Below are 25,154 nucleotides of genomic sequence, written 5' to 3'. Positions count from 1 at the left end.
AAAACAAAAAGACTAGAGAAAACCCATAGTCTTTTTTTAAAAATATAAACCGGTGCCTTGGACAGTGCTGGGCCTAGACTATAGTATTTCTGGAATGAAAATCTCCCTCCTTAAAAACCTTTAATGTTTTCTCATTGTCTTCAGCTGCATGGTCTGCACAGTGCGGTAGCCACCAACCACACGTGGCTGTTGTGCACTTGAGTGTGGCTAGTCTGCACTGAGAGGTGCTGCAAGTAGAAGACACACCAGATTTCAGAGACTTGGTACAAAAAATTTAAGAATATATCAATAATATTTATATTGATTGTATGTTGTTACAATACTATTTTAAGTATATGGGTTAAACAAAAATATTAAAATTGTTTTCACCTATTTTTACCTTTTGAAATGTAGCTACTAGAAAATTAAAAACTACATATGTGGTTCACATATTTCTGTTGGACAGAGCTGGTCTTGAACTCATCATTTGCACACATACACCATTTAAGGATTCTGCCATATCTGGGTGCCACTTGTACTGTTATTTTTCTTGAAATTTTTCTTTTACATCAACTCACTTTTATAAATTGAGTTATCATTTACATATAATAAAATACACACATCTGAAGTGTGTACAGTATGATAGATTTTGGCATTTGTGATTACCCAAGTAACCATCAGTCAGATCAATACAGAACATTTCCTTCCCTGCAAAAGTGCACTTTTCCAGTCAATTCCCTTTCCTCCCTTCCCTGAAACCACTCTAGTTCACCTTTTAATTTAAATTTATTTTTAAAATAGAGTTTATATCTATGAGATCCTGGATTTGATATGCTGGTTATTTTTTTCTCTAAGACACATGAAAATGAGTGCATACTATTAAGATAAATAAAGAATATATTCATGTATCACTGTCACGTGTAAGCCCAGGGGTATGAATATTAAACTTTAGGAAACACAGGTCTGCATTCCTGCTCCACTTCAGCCTTCCTCGCCTGCTTGCTGTTCTTTGAATACAGTATGTACTTGCTTGCCGTTAAATCCTTCTCGCTGCCGGTGTCTGCCAGCGGCGCCCTCAGTTGCTTCCTCATTTGTTTGTGTTCCTGTGCTCCGTTGGACACCCTCGTCCCATTGTTTTATGGCTGTTTCCAGGGTCATCCTCCCCACGTGCTGAGAGAGGGAGACCCTTGAGGGCAGGGGTCATAAAATCATCTCTTCAGCTCCTAATGTTCAATACACGTTTGTTGAGTTGAGACAGGATAACCCTGAGCTTAAAGCAAAATCTGAGTCATCAAAAACCACCTGGGAAATGGAGGGGACTTTCTCTTCTTCCCTTCTGGAAAGTGCTGATTTTTTTTTTTTCCTGTGGTAACAGAAGACGATAACTAGTACATTTCTCAAATAATACGCAGCATTGGGGCAGAGTCAACAAAGCAAACACCTCCTCTTAGTAGACAGACAAAACAAAGATGGGGAAAGGGCAAATGCTCACTGGGAAATTACAGGCCAAAAAGCAGAACAGTGAAACCCAGCTCAGATTCATAAATGCTTAAGCTGGCCTCTGCTGTTTCAGGTAATCTGAACGGATGACTTGCCTCAGGTAAAAGCCCTGGCTCAAGGTTTCAGAGGAACTGCCGGCTAACCAAGTGACTTGAAGGCCCATTAAAATTTTTTAAACACTCTCATCCACTTGTGGCCCCAACACTGCCTTTCCTAGCCTTGTGACGCTCATTTTCCTGTCTGTCTCCTTGCTGTTAGCCAGAAATTCTCTGAGGGCAGGAACTGGGCCTGTTGTTTCTGTTCCCTCACGCCTAGCATGGTCACCGGTGCCCAGCAGGTATTCAGCCAAGGTTTGTTGAATGAGTGGATTAAAAAGGAGTCAGAAGCAACTTTTCTTGGTTGTTCCCAGATTGAAGCTGTTCCTCTGAAACAGTTTAATAACTTTACCTTTAGTGTTTATGGTACTCAGCTTGATAGACATGAAAGTATAAAAAAATTGTATTACCTACTGGTGATAAGTCTGACGCTGCGTTTTTATCAGCAGAGGTGCTTATTCAGACGTTGTACCTGTGCATTAGCAGAACACACGTGTGGGCTGAAATGTGAGTTGACCTAATGACAAAGGGCCAGCTGTGTTAGAGGGTTTTTTGGTGATTATGAATTGCATGGAGCCATTCCCTTAGAATTTTTTTTCCTGTTGTTAAGGCTGGCATAAGAACTAAGCTCCTGATCCTGGTTATTACCCACAGGCTGGCTAGACAGGAAATTAGTGAATAACACACCTTCTGAGTCCATTGTCCAGTTAAGTTAAGGAATTTGACCACAGTACCTGGAAATACGGTGTTAGCTTCGTGTGAGTATGTATCTTGAAAATTGTTAGAATTTCCGAAATGAAAATTTTTATTTAAAGGTTGGGGGAGAATGGAGGAAATGAATCTGATGACTTAGGTTAGTTTCCCTTCCATCCTGTTTCTTTGTAAGAAGGAAGGTTTTCATTTGGCCCAGTGAGAAATTTAAACTCTTGAAGATTATAATTCATTAAAATGGGTAGAAGATTAATATTTAGTCTGTCAAGATCAATACTGTCCCCTCTTTGCACTAATTGTCAGAAAGCGTGCGAGGGCCGCTGAAGGGTAGTGGTGTGCGGCAGGACCCTCACATCACAGGGAGATGATTCAAAGGCAAACTGTCCTGCACCCTCTGGTATCGACTTGCAAATTAGCATCTGGAATCTAATTAAACAAGCTTAATGAAAGTAGCAGCTGAATGCTGCTGGAAAAGACAATCAGCTTTTTTCCCCCTCTCTGATACATATTCTGTACTATTGAAGTTGGTCACCAAACACATCGTGTGAGCACAGTTAAAAAAATTAGCATTTATTTGAAGAATAGGAACTGTTTTTCATTCTGTTATGCGTTTGGCATGCTCTGGCGTCCCATGAGAGCCATGCCACAGCAGATAGTGCACAATATTTATAAATCCATGACAGGCAATAATAGCAACTTGAAAAATTCTTTTGCTAGAATCTCAAGTTGAGAGCTGCCAAAAGCTGAGAGGATCAGATCTGCAGTGGCAGCTGCTGTGCCCTACAGTTAGAATTCTAGACTTTGAAGATGCTCAACTTAAAGCAATGAAGACTGCAGGCTTAGCCAATTTTTGCAGGTTTCTAGAGCTCTGGCTCTCTGCCTTTTGAAGATGAGTTGCTGAAGCTTCTACCACTGCCTGAGGCGTGCTAACACCAGCAGGATCTTTTCTTCCCCCCCAAGTCTTAGTGTGTCTTCAGTTTTAAGTAGCACATGCTTAGTCAGTGCCAACTGTGATGGTCCTTTCTCTGGTCGCAGTACCGAGGGATGAGCTCTTACCCTGTACCCTTCAGAGAGAAGCTGCGGAGATAGATGGTGACGTATACAAGTGCCACTTCAGCCGTCTGATTTATGGAGTCATATTTCATCACTCGGCAAGTGCTGGCCTCTAGAGAAGCCCTTATAGATTGCTAGAGATGTGAGCAGCTATCGCCCTAAAGGCTTGTGGTTACCTCACAAACGTGATGCCAAACACCTAGCTACCAAGGAAACAGAATTAATCTGTCATTGCAGGCAGCTATAGATCCACTTTAAATAATGAAAGAATTGATACCAGTATGATGTTCTGACGGCAGATCTTAGAGGCAACTGCAGTTTTTTTGTTTGCTTGTTTAAGTCTAGTAGTAGAAAGACACTGAAGTTTCAGATTTATTTGTGCCTTGCAGGTGGACAGTAGTGTAAGAGAGCTGCATTATTTTGATTAAAAAAAAGAAAAGAATCTGTTCAGTTTCGCGCATAGACTGGTTCCAAAGGGGAACATAGAGCATGAGCTCAGTGTGGTCAGATGGAATCGGGCACGGGGGCATAGGAGCTAGAGGACTGGGCTGAGTCTGTTTCCACTGTACTTACGGCATGACTCTGGGCAAGCCACGGCCCAAGACTGTTCATCTGGAAGATAGGGATCCAGAGACCTGCCTGCAGGTTGCTGCCAGGATTAGATGTGGCCTGTAAAACACTTCATATGGTGGCTCACACAGAATTGGCTCTAAACTATGGCAGCTGCTTCTGCATTTTGGTAATTCAGTGGTAGGATACAAACATCACATAGCAATGACTAACATGATTATTTGTACTTGCATCATGATTTATAGCATGATATAGATAGATATGATTCTTCTTTCCCATCTGAAAGCTTAAACTTGGAGACAGACCTAGTTAGTGGACATAATGATAGTAGAAGAAAAGCCTGTTTAACACAAAATACGGGCTGTGGAAGTATTTGCCTTTTTGCTGTGGGGAGAAGTTATTGAAAACACAGTAATCATAATAGCTGATACTTCTTTGAGTTCTTACCCTGTGCATTATCTGATTTACTCTTCAACAATCATGTGGGGTCTGTACTTTGTTACCCACATTTTGTAGAGAAGAAAAATAGGGTGTAGGGAGATCAGCTCTTACCTGAGGTCACACATCCCGGGCGGTGATGGAATCATGGTTCGAACCCTTGTCAGTCTGGCCCTCTGATGTGATCGATTGCCATGCTGTTCTGCCTCTTTGCTAGGCCTGTAATTCTTTGACAATGGAGTGGGGAAGACATCTTATTCCAGGGGAGCAGAGGTGTGGGCTGCTAGGGCTATTCCTTTTCTCTGATGAGGTCTGTGAAGACTGCAGGAAGCCAGTGTCGGGGAGGTGTGTGAACCTCTTTGGTGAGCTCAGTGATAGGAAGGAACCCAGGAACCCAGAGAAAGATGCAAGGAAGTTAGAAATACAGATTTTTTGGGAAATATAAGTAAGTCATTTGGCTTTGGAGGTTTTTTTTTTTCTTCTTTTTGAATTCATCAGAATTTATTTTCATCTTCTAATTGTCCTCCACCCCAGATATCCTGTGATTGTTTTTTTCCTCAAAGTTTTCAAATATTTACGAGAGCTGTTTTCCTCTCTGTAGATAATGTTCAGATGCCCTAGCCTCCTTCAGATTTAGTAATGAGACCAAGAAGTATTTAAATATTGGTGAATGGCATTTGTCCATTTGAGGCAAATCATGAATACTCTGAATAAAAAAATAAAAAAAATAAGCAAGACTATCATATTTGAATAATGAGGTGTTCTTTTTTCCCCAACTGCCAAAACTTTTTAATCTTCGTCAACAATTGTTCTGCCCTCCGTCTTATTTAGGTTGCATCTGTGCGATTCTGAGCTCAGGAGCCCTGACAAGCAGCATATGAATTCTGTATTCATTAGTGATCCTGATCCAAATGCCTCTGTCCCTGCCACAGGGGCTCAGGTGTGGAAGCTGCTGGCTAATCCCACCAGCTGACATTCAGAGGTTTAATGACTCCATAGGAAGGTGACCACTCGCTGGGAGGTTTGCTGGCGGAACCCACACAGCAGACAATGGAGATCAAGGAAGACTATCAGTGTTTAGCTGAAGCACCTTCCTGTGTGACTTGAACCCTGTTGGCATCAAACAGAGTTTTAAGTAAATGCAAAATTAAAAAAAAAAAAGAAAAACCCCAAACCTGACCCTCGATAGCTATCATAAACAATGATTTTTCCTGTCTGTATTAATATTGATGGTGTTTGACTGTTTTTCTTGTAGTGCTTTAATAGGTGTCAGCTTAATAAGCTGAACTTGACTCCCTTTTCCAGATTTTTAGGTTTTAAGGTTATGTTTGTCTGGGTGCTACATCTGTTTAGGTATCTTGTATGTCTGGGAAAAAATAGAAACTTAAAGCCAAAATTCTTTCTTATGAAATGCTCCTTAGAATCCACGCTGATGTTTTTGTTTCTTGTGTGCTCTAGCTTTTAAAAAATTACTGTTGGAATGTAAATTTTTTGATTAGTGACATGTCACTAGATGTTTTGACTTTTTCAGGTCCTCTAGGCTAAAAATGTCAGATGCCTTATTTTAATTACAGCTTCATTGAGATACAGTCTACATGCGTACAGCTCACCTACTATAAGTGTACAATTCAGTGCTTTTTAGTGTATTCACAGACGTGTACCACCATCACCACGATCAATTTTAGATCATTTTCAGAACCCTCAAAAGAATCCCTTAGCAGTCACTCCCCACTTACCCTCAGCCCTCCCAGCCCTGGGTGGCGACTGATCTGCTTTCTGTCTCTGGAGACTTGCACATTCTGGACATTTCTTATATAGGAATCACACAATATATCTTTTGTGACTGACTTCTTTAACTTTTCATAGTGTTGTTGTAGTATTTCATCCTTGCAGCATCTATCGGGACTGCATTTCTTTTTTATGGTTGAATAATACTCCACTGTATGGATTCCTTACATTTTACTTACCCGTTCATTAGTTAATGGGCATTTGGATTGTTTTCACCTTCTGGCTATTATGAATAGTGCTGCTATGAACATTCGGTTACAGGTTTTTTTGTGGACCCACGTTTCTTTTCTCTTGGGAATATAGGTAGGAGTAGAATTGCTGAGTTAGGTGCTAACTATATATTTAACCTTTTGAGGAACTGCCAGACAGGTTTACAAAGTGACTGGGTCACTAGCAGTGTCCATTATATTTTAGTTTCTGCACATCCTTGCCAACATTTATTATTTGGCTTTTTCATTATAGCCATCCTGGTGGGTGTGAGTTGGTATCTCATTGGAATCTTGATTGACTCCTTATTGGTTAAGAACTAATGCAACAATGGAAATGTTTAGATGTAACTGATGAAACACAGGACACTTCTTTTTGCATTGAATTTGGGCAGTAATTGGGATGGCTGTGTATTTGTTTAACTATTGAAAGGGCCTGTTTTGAGGGTCTCTCTGAGGCTTTCCTGTCATTAGCTTTTGGCCATAATTCCTGCTTATTGGTTTTCCTTAAGACCTGAAGTACTAGACATTGTAAATTGTGTCTTTATTGTTGGATCAAAAAAATGTGTCAATTTTCCCCATCAATTTCCTTTCGTATTTAAAGTAAAAACAATAGTTTTTAGAGATGTTGGTACCGATATCCCTGAGCCCCTATATAGAATTATTCCTAGTAGTGATTTTCAGTGGAGTTAAAGACTTAATTTTAGAAATGAACAGATACTGAAGTTGGCTTTATGGTTCAGTGAGTGATATGGAGAATTACCATTCAACCTTTAGATGATGAAAAGACACTGTTGATGGTTTAAAACTTCTCACCAGTATCAGATATTTTGTTGTCCCCCTTTTAAAAAGTGATTTTGTTTTCTTGAATTTGAACCCACTGATGGGCCAACTTTGGAGAGGCAGAGAAGAACTTCTTGAGTTAAGATTACTCCCTTGGGTCTTCTTGTTCCCATTTTCATTTTGTGGTGTTTTGTAAGGCAGAAGGAAGTTTTCTTTGGTGTTTCACCTGATGATTCAAGAGCAGGACCTCGCTCCATACCATACAGAATTTGGAATTTCCCAGGTGCATAAATTGCTTCTCTCCCTTTGATTCTCTGGGATTTTTTAGTCTTCCTTGACTTAGAAATTGGCTGCTTGGGGTCAGGCCTATGGAATTCACTAATCAGCAAATCTTAGGAAAATGACCCTGTGTAAAATTTGAAGGTCTCTATTTACAATTCTTTGAGGAGTAATGGAAGCCCTGCAAATGGTGGTGTACTGCCATAGTTATTGACTTAGAGAATTCTTTGTTGATTTTTCCACCAAAAATATTTCTGTGCAAAATTTTTTGTGTCTTCTACCCAGCTTTGTATATACTGAATTTTATTTTCTTATATAATCAATATGTAATCAATCAGTAGGTGCTAACTGGGTACCAATTGTATACATTACACTTGGTGCTGTAATCCAGAAATAGTATTGGAATAGGCCATTCTGTGTGATGGTGGAAATTCCTTTTGTAGCTATGGGCAAAGTAGATTGAAAACAAGGGATTATTTTACTCTGTAGTAGATAGGTGATTATTTATGATGCATTTCTTTGGAGCAGGTGTTCCATTTGAAACGGTTTCACTGTACATATTTCCTGTAACTGTGAAAGGGTAGGGGAAAATACACTATATGGTAGAAATATTTCAGAAAGTATGTTGCTTGTTGCACCTGTGGCAGAGATTCAGCAAACAGAATGTAACTTCTTTGTGACCAGAGACTCTTTAATCAGAGAGTGGCAAGAGCTAGAAACAATGTTGGATAGAAATAAATGTTTGGTGACTTTCTACTGTACTGTTGGACTTTAAAGGAAGATATTATTGCTAATATATTCTGCATCGTGATATCAAAAGAGAAAATGGACTTCTTTATCCATCTCTTATCAAATTGAATTGCCTTTGCTAACATGGGTCCAGGGACATAATTTAAGGCACTAAAAATGCTCCTTTTATCTAAATTGTCTTTTTCTGTTAATCAGGCCAAGCCAAGATTTGAAATGTTACAGCTTGTTGAGAAAAGAAATAAAAGAAGCTCTTTTATTATTTACTGATTTCACTCTCTTTTAGAAATCTTACTTTGTTAAAATTTTGAATCATAAAAACTTATTGAACAATGGCTTTCGGGAGGAGATGGGAACTGCTCCCCACTCCTTGAATTTCACTGTCAAAAGTGAGACTCTGTGTCACAAATCCAAGAGCTCATCTGTGGATAGAGGCTTGTAAGCTCTTAAACAATGGATTTCTACTTTTGTTGTATATAGGTTAGAGAAATATAAGAAATGAAATATAGTACTGAGTGTTACTGGATGGTAGCTTAGAATCTTATAAGTTTTGCCTTGGCAGGTAATTTGGCATAAATTGTTAATGTAAATCTGGGTTAGTGGTGAAGACATTATTTTAGTAAAAAAGATAAACTGCTGATTAATTCAGCATAGAACTCAATTACAAATTGAAAGTGTCTCTGCGGGACTTCTGGACCCTAAAGACAGCAGATGTTGAATTGATACTCCAGCATATTTCACAGTGGTATGAAATATTAACGTGGTTTATTATACTTGTGTGGTGTGCGATATCAGAATGGGGGAGGTGGTGGGCATGTGGGGGTGCAAACAGCCAACATCACACATTTGCTAATGTACACTGAAGTGTGATTAAGAATTGTGAGGAAGTCTCGTCTTCTTTTTTAAAATCAAATAGCTCTGTGGAAAATTAAGTTTAAAATAACATTTGGGGCTAAATATTTAAATGTGGTACCTGTGTACATTGTACATGGAAATGAACATAAAGTGGTAAACCTATTGACACAGAGTATTTAAATATTAAATGGGATCACTACCTACAAAAGTAGGGGAACTTGAGCACTTGAACTGTATTTTAATGAGTTAATTGTAAGCTCTCATGGGCTGGAAAGTTTTTACGGGCTGCTGTGCTGTTTTTACCTTCTGATCTAAAACATATGGTAATTTTAAAATGCCCCTGTAACTTGCACAGGCAGAGAAGTTTCGTTTCTAGCCAAAAAAGAAAAGAAAAGAAAAAAAATCTTTACGGTTTTCATATATCTGCATCAACTCAAGGGGGGAAAAGTCAGCAAATTTTATGTATCGGAAGATCTGAATAAATGGAACTGCCAATATTTGAAGGGATTGGCAATTCTTAAAGAGTCATGAGAATAAAGTTGGCTTAGATGAGATATTTCAAAGCCATTACTACTATTATGACTTATTTTTTTGTCTCACAGCCTATATCAAGTCTGGGTTTTGCTAGCCCAAGTAAAATCAGTTCCAGAAATAGCCAAATGATTACGGTAAGAGCAAACACACCTTAGATTCCTCTGCTATTATGACGGCTTTTTTTTTTTTTTAAAGGTGCTTTCTTAAAAACTTCTGAGACACAGCAAAACTGGCAAAGGCAAAAGATCAGTGGGCAAAGAAACCGGTAGTTTCTTGGCACCTTACACCAGCAGAGGAACCTTCTGTGTCCCTATTGGAGTCGCCATTAAGGCCTTCAGCCAGGTGCCAAGCTTTGTGCCTAGTTATGAGGCACAGTCCTTTTCTTAGTGACATTTGCAGCCTAGTGGGATGGACAGGCCCACAAACAAGTGCTGACAGTACGATGTGAGAAGAACGAGGAGGGTGCCTGTAAGAGGGGTGTAGAGGTATTGCAGAAGAGGAGTTGGTGAAATCTACCTGGGGGACTTTAAGGTGGCCTCAGAGAGCATGTGACTCCTCACTTGAAATTTTTTTGTTTTGTTTTGGGGTTTGAAGAAGGGGTGGCGTAGGGAGACTGGAGAGAAGGAGAGAAAACTGTTCCAGACAAGGGGCCTCACCACGTACAAGGGTGTTGGGGCTCCTGCCCTAACTTTCTCTCAGTCATGTAATCCTGGAAGTTTGGACAGTTGAACATGGTTGGAAATCGGAAAACAAAACTCCAGACAATGTCTAAAGTTGTCTGAGTGGTCATTTCCCGAGTCAATGTGGCCTGTTAATTAGCATCCACTCTTCAGTGTGGGATACAGCTGAGCTTAGCATCCCTGTCCCTGCGTGTGAATATTTAGTTTAGAAAGCTGCCACGTTCCATTAGAGGTGGTTGTGTTTCGGTAGTGGGTGCAGGAGCTATGTAGACTTTCCAAATGTCCTTTGAGATTTATGTTGCAATGTAATTGGGAGATGCTGGTACTTAGTGTGTTGTGCATGGCAGAATGTGAGATTACCTGCAGTAATGAGACCCCAGCAGCATACCTCAGGAAGGTAGTTAAAGTTTTAACCTTAACAGATAATGTTACTTGTGGGGTTCTGTGAGGTAATTTATACCACTCTTCCCCACCCCTGAAATTGTGCGGAAACAAAATTTTTTGAAAAATGATATGAAGTTGTGCTAAATAGGTATTTTAAAATTCCACCTAGTAGTACAGATTTTTGAAAATATTTGCAACGAACATTGTACACATAGACCACAGTCACACAGTCATTGTTACCCTGTCATAATGTTGGGATTATAGTTTTTTCTAAAATTGGAACTGTGGTGATATTGGAATGCTAAAAAGATTTAAGGACTCATTAACTTTGATTCCCTGACAAATACATTGGTTTCTTTTAATGCAGATAAATTGAACTGGGTGAGAGAGGGGTAAGAGGAGGGCATGATGGAAACAGGGCATACTTGGGCTTTGAAGAGATCTGGCCCTAAAGATTGATTTTTGTCTCTTCTATAACTCTGGTAGCCCTAGTTTGTGAAATATAAAACTCATTTGTTAAATGGGCTTAAGTCAGTATTTGAAGGAATTGTTAGAAGGACCATATTTATAAATTGCAGTCAGGCTTACCACAAGTTTGCTCTCTTATCCTGACTGTTTCTTGCCCCAGAGTGTTAAAAGAAAGTTAAAGTGCAGTTGCCTGGTGGTCTGTTTTAGTTAAAATTTTCAATCAGCAAATGGCCTAATGGGAAAATTAAGTTAAATGGTATCTTTTTTATTGACATACAGGGTGACTAAAAACCAATTTGACTCTTTCTGTTTGACAGCAGGTTTTATACATGTATTTTAGGGAGATACAGACATTTGAATGTAGTACTGATGTGGTGAATTTGATAGGCTTTTGCTATGGGATTTGATGAGTGTACACTCTGTATTAGAAAAATTCATCAGGATGTTCTCAATTTTACCAAATGTAACAAGCCAGATAAATGATGGAATATGATAGAGTAGCCTTATTTAAACAATATATTTGCAACTTTGAAGAATTTTAGAGGTAAATTACTTTAAAAAGATAAACCTGTGAGTGATTTATCAATTATATCTAAGGGCTAGACAGGCATCATCACTGTTTTTGGACGCTAGTTGTTGGGAGGTTCTGTTATCTTGGAAAAATCCATGGGCTTTGGAGTCAGACAAAAACTGTGTTGAATCTCAGGCCTTCCGGGTGTTGGCCATATGCCTTTGGGTTAGTCATTTTCCCTCTCTGAGCCTTGGTTTCCTGGATTTGTAAAATGGGCGTTACGGGTAGTGCCTCCCTTATAGGGTTATCTTAAGGAAGAGTAAGTGGAAGAATATACTTGGCATAGTGCCTGCAAACAGTAAATGTAAGTTCTGTCTCCTCGTCCTTTTAGAATACAATTTCTGGTGAAGTATGTAAATGAAAATATGCTGCCTAGTACACTTCTTATTGACATGGCAGTAAATTCTGGGTGGAAGATGCTCGTGTGAACACAGGGTTTTATGGTGTCATTTTGAATTTCATTTGCAGTGTAATGGTTTCTTTCATAATTGGTTTGCTTTGAACTAGAGGGCGAAAAAACAGAGTATGAGTTACTGTTGGTTGCCCACTGCAGTGGTAGTTCTGAAAGAGTTAAGCTTTTGATAACCATGTTTGTGAACATGAGAGAGGGGTAGAACCGGACCAGGTTAGCAGTCATCATGGGTTTCCTGCGTACCAGGCACTGTGCTAGCAGTTTCTCCTGTCATAACCATCCTGGTGCTAGATGGTTTTAGGCCTTTTTTGCAGATGAGGAAATTGGGACTTAAAAATGATGACTTTACCAGCGGTGTAACATAGCTTGTAAGTAACAAGACTAGATGCATACCTGGATCTTTGTTCTTTTAAATTCTTTACCTCTGTCTCTTCCCTCCCCCTTCCCCTACCCCCATCACCACGATCAGTATAGTAAATATATCCGTTGGCTCCAGAAGTCCCCTTTCCCCTAAGAACCTAAGGCTGTGTGTGCCTGGGGTCCCGGGGAAAGGTGACTGGCCAGGGGCCTCATGAAAAGTATCTGAGTTAGTAGTGCCTTCTGATCCATCCACCTCACGTACCCCATTGGCTCTCTGCTTGTCTGCTCTGCGTGGGCCCATCTGCTTCTACTTTCTCGTAAGTTTGCCCTGCACACGGCCAAACCCTCGTGACCGTGAATCTCCCTTAGAGTTTCTTTCTTCACAGTCTTTCAGCTCTTGCCCCCATAGTTAACCGACCCCTTATATTCTTCTACCACACTCCAGAGGCCAGACAGGAGCATTTTGAGAGGCCCCTGCCACCAGTGAAGTGGCATTTACAAGTTGATTCCAGCACAGGTCATTTTTTCCAGAACAACCTCAGTATACTTTCACAGGCTCTGCTTTTATCTTGTCCTTTTTTGGTGACACCCTTTGGAGTTCCTAACGATGAATACATAATTGTCTAGAATATATAATTAAGTTAATCATTGTCTCCTATCAACCTATCAGAAAAATAGCTGCTAAGTTACAGAAGACCCTTCTGTGGAGGCCGAGTTTGTTCAGTTTGATCAGTGCCAGTGACTGATGCTCGAAGTCCAGGTGGCAGCCCCTGCCTCTCCCTCTCCTGTCCTCCCACTTGATGGCCGCTTCCTCGTCTCACATCCACCTGGCAGTCCTGCTGTCAATCCTCCCTCTTGCCGCCCACTACCGCGTCTCATTGGCAATATTATGAGTACCTGTTTTCCTATTGCCTGCCTTTGACCTCCCATCTTCCACTGCTTCCAGGCTGCAGTTTCAAAAAGCACAAATCTAACTACATCATTTGCCAGCTTAAAAGCTTCCATGTCTTCCCACTGCCTCATGTATGGCCCATGAGGTTCTCTGGGATTCATGGCTTTACTCCTGCCATCACTTGTGCCCCTTGGCTTGGCTACCATTTACGTGTGTGTCAGGACTCAGCCCAGTCTTCATCATCTGCGCCCCATGAGACCTCGTTACACCCATAGTTCCATTGTCAGCCTTCCCTCTTAAAACCTCTTAACCGTATTGTACTTCATTTTCCCCTCTGGACTCTGCGCTCTTGGTGGGCAGGGTCTGTGTCTGTTCAGGCCCCATCCCTAGTGTTTGGCACAGTGTCCGTGGAGTGTATTAGTATCAGGACATTAGTAAATGTTTGTTCAACTAAGCTGACCTGTACATTTCTTCCAGGGGTTTTGCATCATTTGAAATTTACTTCATTTGTGGCCATCTTTAAATGTCCTAGAATAAGGGTGCTCTGTACTTCCTTGGATCTCCTTCCAGTCCCTCTTGATCCCCATGAGGCTGTGGAGGGAGGATCAAGCAGTGTAACGGTCCCCCAACCTTCCCATGCGCCCTGCGCTCTGCACTGGTTCCCACCCTCCGGACTTTGGAGGTAGATAGGCTCGATGTGAATGGGGCTCTTTTTTACCTTTGTTGTGACCCAGGGAACAAATTCACTTCATTTGTCCCCCTCTGTTCTCAGGTGATGGCCCCTGCAGCATCTCCAGGAATTTATTGTTAGAGTTATCACTGACCGCATTGTTTTATGGAGAGAGAGAAATATTATTAAGATCTTATTACTACCTGGGGCAGCTTGGTTTTCATTCGGAGGATTGTTGAACATATTTCTTACTCTTTCTTTAAGCCCAGTCTTTCTTGGGTTTTTTCTGTGATTATATTTGATTCAGTGCAGCCTTGGAAATATATATTTGTGTACACATATGCTGTGAATGCTGATTTCTTCTCCTTGCGGGAAGCAATATGTTCCCATCTCTCTTGGTCCTCTTCCCTCTGGAAGCTTAGGTGTTTTTCTTTCCATTCATTGTCTCAGAATCTAGCAAAACCTCTTGCCCACCCTAGATTTTCCTGTGGTTGGATAGGAAGACAGAGGCTTTGGTGGTGCCAGGCACTAACTTGGCACAGAGCCCTGCATCCCACTTACACACAGCGGTGTGCCTTTGAGTGCACCAGCTAACCTTCCTTGTGCCTCAGTTTCCTCTGCTGTGCAGGCGGTGATTATGAGGATTAAATAAGTAACGTAAGTGTTAGGCTTAGACCCAGGGATGTGGTGGGTGCCCCACTTACTCCCTTGCCTCTTTCCTTCACCCGAGAACTCGCTGCCAGTTCTGTTTGTAAAAATCTGTGTGTCAGGGACATTCCTGTCCCTTTATTCTTCCCAACATCCCTTGGACAGAGACATTATCCCCCTCTTCCGACGGCCCCCTGTGGCTCAGAGAGAGTTTACTGTGCTCATTAGTGACCCAGTTCTCCCAAGCTTTTCTCATTCTGGGATGGCCTTTTCTGGCCCATTGTGCTTGTGCAGACTCGCATGTCTCCTCCCCTGGCCCGAGTTGTGCCCAGGCTTTTACACCCTTGAGTGATCTGGGACAGGCCAAGTTGGCGGGGACTTGGTTGGCAGTTCCTTGAACATGAACACTCCTTCCCATCCCAGCCAAACACCTCTTAAACCACTCCCGCACCCACAGTGGGTTTGCCCTTCATTATTTGCATCACCCAGATCCTGGGGGCCCCAAAAGCTTCCAAGTAAAGAAATGGCAGCACCATCTAGACCTTAAAGACGTGGTCACTGACTCACTCCCCACTCTGGGCACACCTCAGCACCAGCTGCAACTCAGTTACACCGAACAGTTGCACGTGTTTACCCAGGCAGCCCGTGTTTACGCAGACAGCTCAAGCTGTAAAACTAAACTCAGACACCTTTGGTTTTGTCACATGTCCAGTCTGAAAAAAAATTAAATTAACCATTTCCCCATTGTAAAATATACTGCTGTACAGGGCATGCATCAGGTCTGTTACATGGCACAGCACCACGCTGCTTTTGGGGGGACTGTTTTAAACACTTTTTGAGCTCTTTAAATTTTATTCAACTATCAGTCATGAATGACTCCTTCAGGCCACATCAGTGCCATAGGCAGAACCTCAGCATGTCAGCAGGCCACTCCGGAACATCGTGTTTAAACCTCTTCCTCTTGAGTGTCTAACTCTCTCGGAATGCTCTTGCCCCCTGGTCCCCAGGTGGGACTGGTGCCGTTCTGGAATTACCCCATTTGGTATTGATCTGTTTCATTAATTAATTTTGTCTTTTAGTTTGGCAAAGCAGTGAATGCATTTGAAGGTGATGTTTCTTTTCTTTTCTTTCCTTTTTTTTTTCTTTTTGACATCCATGCCAAGCACTGTGCCAACTGCCTAGGATGGAGACAGCATGATTTGGGTCCTTTTCTTAGAGTTCAGACTCTTGTCACACCCAGACTTTTATCTGTTTTGCTGCAGATCATCAGAGCAATCGCATTTTTTATTGTTTCAAATCAAAGTGACAAAAGATAATGCAGATTTTCCAGAGTGAGTTTGGACTGCTTCGGTTCTTATTGAGTATAAAACCCTTAGTTTTTAGTAAATGAGCAAACTGTTATGAACTAAATGGTCCTTGTAGATTTAATAGCAAATAGGAAAACTGATGAAAACTGTGTGAGAGAGCAGCTATGATGCCACCCACATTCTTAGTCCCCTCGAGCAAAAGGTAGGAGAGTCACTGTCCCGTGACTCTTTGCATGCAGGGGGGACAGAAAGCCGAGGGTCATCTCTGAAATGCCCCAAAATACAGTAGAGCCAGGGGAGCTCCCTTCTTTATGGAAAAAGACTGAATGTTTCTTCTTTTTCATCCCCCTTAATGTCAGCCAGCCACTCAGCCACATAAATGTAATGTGTTTTCCAGCAAATAACCAATTTTACTTTTTAAACTTCTTTAAAAATTTTAGTTATAAATCTGTTGTTTCAAATGACTTGCCATATATGTGTACTTTCAGATTCCAAAGCTGTATCTAAAATAGTATGTTATGTATTCAGTCAAATGCATATTTAATATTTTGCCTGCCCCCAGTGTAAGTAAAGCACTGTTCAGAATGCAGAACTGAACAGTAGAATGTTGAGGGTTTATTTAAAGAGTATTAATTTGATGCTGAACTGTCCAGGGTGCCCATTGGCTGGAGCACCTACATTTTACTCTGGTGACATTCTCAATCTAAAAATCACTTAAGTGAGAAGAGAAATTTGATTGTAGCTGTAGACAAGAATAATGTGGAAAAGTTTCTTTGCAGTACTATTTTGGACCTGCACCATAGCGGATGCCGAGGTAATCTATCAGTTTGTGAGTGTCTACAAAATGCAACTCTCTAGATAACAGGTTTAAAGTAAAGATTTAATACAGCCTCCATCTCCTATGATGTTGCAGTGACAGTTTAAAACTCATTCTCTAAATCTCAGCAGACTTTATAGCCAGCAGTGGGCCAATATAAAGTTTAATAGCATTACAGCACATAAATCATCTTTTAAAGATGCTACTAGTAGCTCCAATATTAAATGCAGACAATCGCCTGTGTTATAAATAATTTATCAAACACCATTTCAGATTAGCCTTCCATGCTGAGTTATTTATTTTAGCCTTTTCTGTATGATTCCTAAGGCACTTTTTGAAAGATCCATTACTGGTCAGTTTAATGAACTTGGGGGTCTGTTTTGTCCCCTCAAGCACTCGGGTACAGCTGTGGTGACCATTACATGGCCGACGTGGACCTCTTTGTGCCTTTTACAAGTGCTGCCCATTTGTCATGTAGCGGTAAATGGAGCTGCACATTGGAGTCCAGGGACACATTGTGCGATGCAGTGATGGAGACAAACAGATAGCTCTATAAAGTGCTGCTTGTCACAGCTGACTTGTAGTACAGTACATCACTCTTATTGTAATCTCATTTAAGAAGCAGGGGTGGCCCGGGGGACTGATATTCCCAGTTAGTTTGGTCTTTGTAGCCATAAAGCAGGAAGTGCTCCTTTTATATTCTCTGAACTTTTAGGGAGTGTGCTTTTTGCTTGGATTAATTATTATAGGAACTTCTCCACAGCACTGTGTGAAGATTTGTCAGCAGGTTTGTTTGGACCTCCTCCTCCTGGCTTGGGCCTCCTAGGCAGTCACTGCTTGGAGATAAATGGTGTCTCCAGAAGCCCTCTGGCTTGCTGTATTAAATAAGTTACCACTTACTAAGCAGTAGCTACGTGCCGCCCTGTAGTAGGTGCTTTCTGTACTTCATTTCTAATTCTTGCAGCAATCTTCTGATGAGTCCTAATTTACCGTTACTATATTACAGAGGAGAGTGAACTCAGAGGGGTGAAATGACTTGCCTGAGGTTGCACAGCAGGAAGTATGAAACTGGGGATTCAAACTCAGTCTGTCTGCCTCCACATCTGCCAGATGACCTTGAATCTGGGTTCCCGAACTAACTTTCGATCATCAGGGTCATGGTGGTCTTTTGGCTGAGCAGCTCAAAGTGCAAAGAAGCTGCCATTGGCCTGGAGGGCTGTTTTTCTGATACCCTGGATGAGTCCAGCTGCTGTCTACAGACTGGATCCAAGTTTCCTTGTGACCAGCAATGTAGATCCACGAGCAGCTGGCCAGGGGAGGATGCCGGCCCGGCAGTGGAAGATAGTCTCACACCTGGGCCTGACCAGCTGGGGTCACGGGCTCCACTGGGCCCTGGTCAGAGCCTCCCTGTAGCAGTTGTCCCCAGGCAGATGCTGCTCGGAACTCAGGTCACTTCATCTCTTACAGAAAAGGGAGGTGCAATTTCCCTGTGAGGCATGAATCCTAAAGAAAGAAACCATACTTCCTGCATTTATTGTGGACCAGAGACAGATACAAATGTAGTGTTTTCCCCACCTCTCGCTTTTATTTTGTGGTTTTTCTTGATAGTTTTCCTAAATATTTGGTAGCACGTGTTAAAGACAAGAGTTGTTTAATTGTGAAATTCTACTATAAAGAAAACACAGTATGAATATGCCCAGGAGCATATTTGCATATGTGTCTAGAATTCTGGGTATGGAAATACTGTGGTAAAAGACTGTATTCATCATACAGAGCAGTTCCTGGAACATAGTAGGTGTCTGTAAATATTTATTGAAGACATTAACTAGGTAAGTAATGGGTAGACAAAAGAGCCTTGGTAACTTTCACCCTATGTGCCTTTCGAGGGGTTTTGGTGGGGGTGGGGAATACGTGAAATAAGACTTTGGATCTTAATAGTGATCTCTGCCATATTATGTTGTGGAAATGTTTAGGTGATGGTCCATGGGCAGTATGGAAACAGTGCTTCCCCCGCCATGGAAATCACCATCAGAGGGGACTGCTAGTTGGCCCAAAGAGAAATTGGCAACTACCATCCTTCTCTTAAACTAGCTCAGGTTCTGAACATCTTTGCTGATGGGGGAATGACACCCTGAATCAAGGAGCTGCCGTCTGCTGTCCTGGACTTGCTGACGAGCCGCTGCTTGCAGCTGAGACAGGTTACTTGTGACCTGGTGTGGTGCTGTGGCACTCTGGAGCCCGATAGGCCATGTGACTTCGGGCAAGTCATTGACTCTCAGCCTTAGTTTCTGACAATACCAACCTCCGGACAGGGGTAAAAATGATGGAGATCATCAAAGTGCCTAACCCAGTACTTGACACATTATAATAGGCGCTCAATAAAATGTGAGGTTCATTCCATTGCATAACATCTTCAGTCCTGTGTGTATGAGAGGCAGTTTGGACTGGGAAAAAAGTCAGAAACTTGTGATATTTCCTTCCTTGAGGAGTTATCTTCCCTAGAATTGGTTGGGGGGGAGGGTATTTAAAAAGGTATATTATTTCAATTTTTAAAAGCATTACACTTAAATGGCAGCACACATGGCAATTTCATGATTAAATCAGGCTATACGTAATACATTTTGCACATTTTTCAGTTTCAGAAGTTCATCTACTCACATTAAAGAATATTTGCAAAATAAAAGAAGGCTTACCTACAATCTCAGCACTGTCAGCACTCTGGCATCAGTAGGTTGTAGTGGATTGATGTTAAGTCTGCACGCCTAATGTATGTGTATTTCAGTTTCTTCTAAGCCTCCCCACCCCCGTCCCCAAATATAAAATAGTTTGGGAAATTGAAATCTGCAGTCCTAAATGCTGCCAGCAGGATTTGTGACAGCCATTATTGGCTGGCTCAGGGCACCAGCAGCAGTGATGAGAAAAGTGGGGATGACAGAGCAAAGGAAATAACAGAACAGCAGAGAAAGAAGGGACGAGGAAGATGATCGGTCAAGAGCAGAGGTATAAGCAAGGTGCCCCCTACACACACACACACACACACACACACTCACACACATGTTGTTTATTAAGAGAAACAAGCTGGAATGGGGTTGCATTAGTTAAGTTAGTGGTTGGTTTTTGCTGTCTCTGTAGCAGCAGCAGCCATCTCCTGCTCTAAGATGCTTTCTTTGCTTCCACCTTCACTGGTTTTTGCTAAGGCTTTTGGCCTCTGTAGACTTGGGAATCCCAGGAGAGAATTTCTGATTGGAGGATCCTGTTTGAAGAATTCTGTGGGGCTATATATACACGAGAGAATAACTGGTTTTGTTGGCCCCACAAAGGTGCCCCTCAGGAACTGAAAGATCTGGTGGGATAAAGATCAGAATGACCGCAGCTGCTGGGTTGCTGAGGATCCCACTTCCAGCAGGGCCTTCTCTCTCCTTCTGTGAGTCTGTAGAGGGCGCTCATGTCACTGGAATCCCACTCACTGGCTTAGGGCAGGCAGAGGAGCAGGAGCCCTGGGTGACCGCTCAGATCTTCTCAGGACTTGAAGTCAGTGAACCTGTTCTTTGATCTCAGGCTCGAATTTTGGGCAGGGCATCCGTGTTTCTCCAGAGATGTTACTTGGACGAGCTCTTTAGTTCAGCTTGCATGTTCGTGGACTCTCACACCCTGGTGTCCTGGGAAGGGGCTACAGCTCAAGTTAAACTCTCTTCGGAAGATGGGTTCATTTTTTGTCCTTGTTGCATAAAGAGCTTGAACTTGGTGTTCCCCAGGTCCCACCCTGCTGCCTCTGCTGCCTGCCTTCTGTTTTCTGAGTGCCTGGTATGTGCCGTCTGTCCTTCAGCTCTCCCTGAAGCCGTGCTGACCCAGCTGGTGTTCCCACAGCTCCTTCTCAGTTATCCATTAGTCCTTATTACACTGCATTGTAGTTACTTGGGTCTGATGCCCCACTGGGCTCTAAGCCCCTGTAGGGCAGGGATCTTGGGGCCTCACCCGTCTCTGCAGCCCTAGCTCCTAGCACAGGACCCTGCAAGTGACAGGCCTTCTTGGATAAGAAATGATTTAATCTACCTTTTCACCAGTAGCTGTCGGAGACTTAGACTTGCTCTTAAAGGGGAAGTAAAAGAGTGATTCATTTCTTTGAATCACTCCAGTGAACATGCAGACTTATTAATGGGAGGCACTATGCTCTTGGGCAAGAGGTTCTCACCCTGGGCTCTGCCATTATTTTCCCAGAACTATTGTGTTTTGGTGTTATTCCCAGCTCCATGATACTGACTTTCTTTATTATGTTACCAGGAAGCAGATTCCCACCATTTTTGGACCTTTTTGATCGGGTGTTTGTGGATTATAGCCCATGGGCCAAATCCGGCCCTACCCACTTTTGTTTGATAAAGTTTTGTTGGCACACAGTCTTGCCCACTTGTGTATGTATTATCTGTGGCTGTTTTGTGCTACCATGACCAAGTTGAGCAGTTACAACAGAGACTGTGTATCCACAAAGCCTAAAATACTTGGCCCTTGACGAGAAAAATTTACCAACCCTTGTTGAGATGATGAATTGCTCTCTGTCAGCCCATAGTCCTCAGCCTAGGCAGTGAGTGTCTGACGTCAAGCAGTGTGTTGAAGAGGGGGTGTGTGCATAAAATGTTTGAAAGGCCTGGGTCCTTCAGTTACCAGCTGAGGAGCCTTAGGCAAATCGCTGAGGTACTTTGAGACCATTTCTTCATTTATAAAACGAGCACTGGAAACAATACCTACCTCACAGGTAGTGTCTTTAATTCTTGTTTCTCGTTTTCTCCCCCTCACTGCTTGTGGACATCAGAGCAGGCCCTCCATGTGACCGTGGATGTTGTTATTGTCATTTTCTTTCTAAGGAGGAGGAAGCCAAGAAGCTGGTGAGTGAAGCCATAGCAGCTGGCGTCTTCAATGACCTGGGGTCTGGAAGTAACATTGATCTCTGTGTCATCAGCAAGAGCAAGCTGGACTTCCTCCGCCCGTACTCAGTGCCCAACAAGAAGGGGACCAGGTGAGTGAAGGAGGCAAGAGTGCTCCTGTGTCCCCTGGCGTCCGTGGCCACCCTTGTTAGATTCGTGGCTTCGGGACAGGGTTTTCTTCATTCTTAGCCCCGTTAAGTAAGGCCCGTGTCCCCAGGCCAGCCTTACTCAACAGACCTTTGAATCATTATTTGCTTTATGACTGTGGACTGCTGTCAGGTGTAGAAAAGTGATATAATTTGTAAATTGTTGAAGAGGGAGGTTGGGTGGAAAGAATCCTAGACGGGGGATTGCGGGGAGACGTTTGAGTCACTTGCTGTCCTTTCTCTAGTCTCTCAGAGACTCCTGAATTCCGTATGAAAGTCTGTGACAAGGTGCATTTCCCAGGACAGCCAGAGCTTCCCGTCAGAGTGGTCCAAGAGTCCTAAACGGTTATCAACCATTGGTTAAGTTAGGTTTGGGGAGCTAACTGGTGCTCCCTACTCTGCAGGGCGCTGAGCAGGCACCGCCCTCTGTGCTGCAGCTCAGCTCATAGCGGGGGCGAGGTTCTAGTTGGTTTGCTGACGACGCTGGAAGGTGCCCAGGCCTGGTAGCCGCGTGTGTGTAGGTGAGCTGCTCATCTGCAGCCCTGCACGGTCCTGACCTCTTTTGGGGCCTGAGCCGTTTGAGAGGTGGCTTCTGAGCTCCGCTTCCAGCTGCCTTCATCTGAGCGTGCACAGCATGTTTATAAGCATGGCCCCACAGCTTGGCCAGGGGACACAAGCACGTCCCCTGCTGCGGTGCTTGCTTTAATTTCCACCACGTGTACTCTATTCCAAATCATGAGTGATTCACAAGTGAAAAACAGAACACAGAGAACCAGCAGGTGTTCCCTGCAGTGTGTGCACAGCATTGTGGAGACGCGTGCGTTCATGACGGGCCGGGCAGCACAGCAGAGCGCTCCGGCCCGGGCGGGACATGCCGTTGCCTGGTGTGGTGCTTTGGGCACCTGTCTTGGAATGATGGAGCTAATTGAGGTGACCAGGAATGAGCCTGTGGAATTCCTTAGGCAGGAGGGGAAGCAACCTCTCAGGCCTGGGGCTGTGTTGGGGAGCTCCCTGAAGGCCAGGTACCCCTGCTTGGCTCACTTCCCCCATTACTTGCAAGATGCTGAATGATTTGAACAAGTCCATGGTGAAGAGATGGGGAAGGGGGAGGTGGTTACACTTTCCAGACTGTACATTGTCCTCAGTGAGGACTCTGGAAGCCACGTTTGAGCCGTTGACAAGCAGTGTCTGTGGTCTGCACGCAGAGCCTGTGCTCGGTGCAGGAGTCCTGGTCCAGAGGAGTGTGGCCGTGGCTCATCATCCTTCCTTGGGATGGAGCCACTCCTCTGTAAAGGAGACCGTAATGCACAGGAACAAAATGAAAGGACCCCGGCGGCTAGTTGTGAAGATCAGTGAGGTGGGTGAAAGGTGCCAGGCCCGCGGCAGGTGTCAGTACCAGCCCCCTGGGCGGAGCTGCCCCCCTCCGGCCCGGGCACTGCAGCAGCAGCATCTGCACTCTGGACTCTTACCGCCATCTTTTCTGCCAGTGACTGATGGCCACACCTGGGTTAGGGGGCCCGGTTCCCAGAGAAGAGTCAGGGCCGGGGCAGAGCCTTAGGTCTGGGCCGGCGTCCTGCGCCCAGTCCCAGTGTGGGACCTGACCGTGCGAGCTCCCACGGGCTCCTCTGCACTCAGCCCTCTGTTACCCGTTTTGCAGCCCACTGTTGCCTCAGGTAGAAGCCCTCCCCTCCCTTCATGCTGCCAAAACCAGGTGCCTTAACCCAGGGTGGTGAGGGGGCTCTGTGTGTCCATACCTCCCACAGATGTGTGGTGCAGGTGAGTCAGGCGCACAGGAGTCACCTGGGGCTCTGGCTGCAAAACCACAAGCTGCCAAGGGTCCATCCAGTGTGGGGGCAGGAGCACCGTTGTCACCCCAGCAGGGCAGAGGTGTGCGCATCTTTAAAAGGTGCCTCTGCTTGGATCCTTTAAGAGAGTGTGGAGGGGACTATGGGAAGGCCAGCTGTCCTCTGCTGCTCAAACTCCTGAATTTGTACGGAGCTCTGTTACACATCATCTTCTCTTTTCTGCTTCCTGCTACCTCTTTGAGCACAAGCTCTCATTTAAGAGGTTGGCTTTTCAAGGAGCGTGTGGTCATGGCACAGCCAGCAGTCTTCTTAGTCCATGCCAGGTTGACAGGGATAACGACCCAGTAGGGAACAGACCAGGGGAACAGTTGCATTTGTGCTGCTGTTTGACAGTGTTGTAATTCCTATGAAATTAGCTGTTCAAATACGTATCCCATAGGCTGCCTTGTGCTCAGAGAAACCTGTCAGAGTCACCTTAGAAACGTAGCTTTTGGTGTGTCCTAGTGGTGACCTACCGTGCCCTGCAGACAGTCAGCTCTCCCTTCTTGAGTCTCTGGTGTGTGGTCAAAAGTGACAGGCCGAGAGTCTGGCTGTGGGTCATTTTTATACTGTTTATACTTCCAAATATTTTTAAAGAGTTGAAGGTAATGGTTATGTCATCCTTGTTACAAGAGAAGGGTGATGGCAGCTCAGTGAAAGGCTTTGCTTCCTGCCGGTTACTGAAAGGTGCTTTAGGGAGACTGAAGCTTGAAGGCAAGAGCTCAGATGCTTTCCAGCATCTTCTGGGGGTGGTAGGTGGGGAAGGAAATTTGAGTGTCTACTCAGTGCCACGTGCTCTCTTTATCTCTTTCTGTGAACATCCTATCTACCAGGTACCCCCATTTGGTAGCACTTGAGAGACGAGGAAAGTGAACCTTGGGGCAGCTGAACTCCCCTCAAAGGCCGCAGAAGTGGGGATTGGAAGAGCAGGATCCCAGGCCAGGCCTGCTCACTGCCTGGACACTTACCCCTCTCTCCAGCCCTCCGTCGGGCCTCTGGGGGGATCCTAACGCTGCTTTTGTTTTTCTTTCACTAGGTTTGGCCGGTACAGGTGTGAGAAAGGGACCACTGCGGTCCTCACTGAAAAAGTCACTACCCTGGAATTTGAGGTGCTGGAAGAAACAGTCCAAACAATGGACACTTCCTGAATGGTGTCGGTGGATGGCTGGTTACTGCTCTAGAAGACTGGGGGCAGTGGAGGCTCCCCCTGTAAGACATTCAGCCAGTGTTTGCTGAATGAACCCAATAAAAAATGAAAACCAACTTAAGTGGCTGTGGTCTGGGGGCTGTGTGGTTTTTTGGCTGCTAAGGCCCATCGACCTGGCTTCCCCTTTAGGACATTAAGCCCTCCCCGAGTGCTGCTCTGCGTTCAGGTGGGTGTAAGCAACCTGACCCTCCTAGAAACAGACGAGGCCTCATTTGTTGCAGGAAGTCAGACTGGGTTACTCTGATTCTTCAGATAAACATTTATTACACCCACCCCTGGTGCGTGCTTACT

At 43.7% G+C, this 25,154-nt stretch overlaps 1 protein-coding gene across 2 annotated transcripts in view; it reads left to right on the top strand.

The window, feature by feature from the left end:
- The window catches only part of PSMB7 (proteasome 20S subunit beta 7), a 55,936-nt gene extending 31,012 nt beyond the window's left edge, over positions 1–24,924 (top strand). The window contains exons 7-8 of one of the 2 annotated variants that reach the window (XM_010956153.3): positions 21,607–21,758; positions 24,693–24,924. In XM_010956153.3, coding sequence (XP_010954455.1) covers positions 21,607–21,758; positions 24,693–24,804 — 264 coding nt within the window. In that variant the 3' untranslated portion in view covers positions 24,805–24,924. Of the gene's footprint in view, positions 1–21,606; positions 21,759–22,216; positions 24,188–24,692 lie in introns of those variants that run through there. The other variant, XM_045517558.2, reaches the window with a different exon arrangement.
- Positions 24,925–25,154: the final 230 nt, after the last annotated feature.

Source organism: Camelus bactrianus, chromosome 4 (genome assembly GCF_048773025.1).
Source record: "Camelus bactrianus isolate YW-2024 breed Bactrian camel chromosome 4, ASM4877302v1, whole genome shotgun sequence".
NCBI classification, from domain to species: domain Eukaryota; kingdom Metazoa; phylum Chordata; class Mammalia; order Artiodactyla; family Camelidae; genus Camelus; species Camelus bactrianus.
Note: the sequence above shows the minus strand (reverse complement) of the source record. Positions and strands in the feature narration are given on the sequence as shown.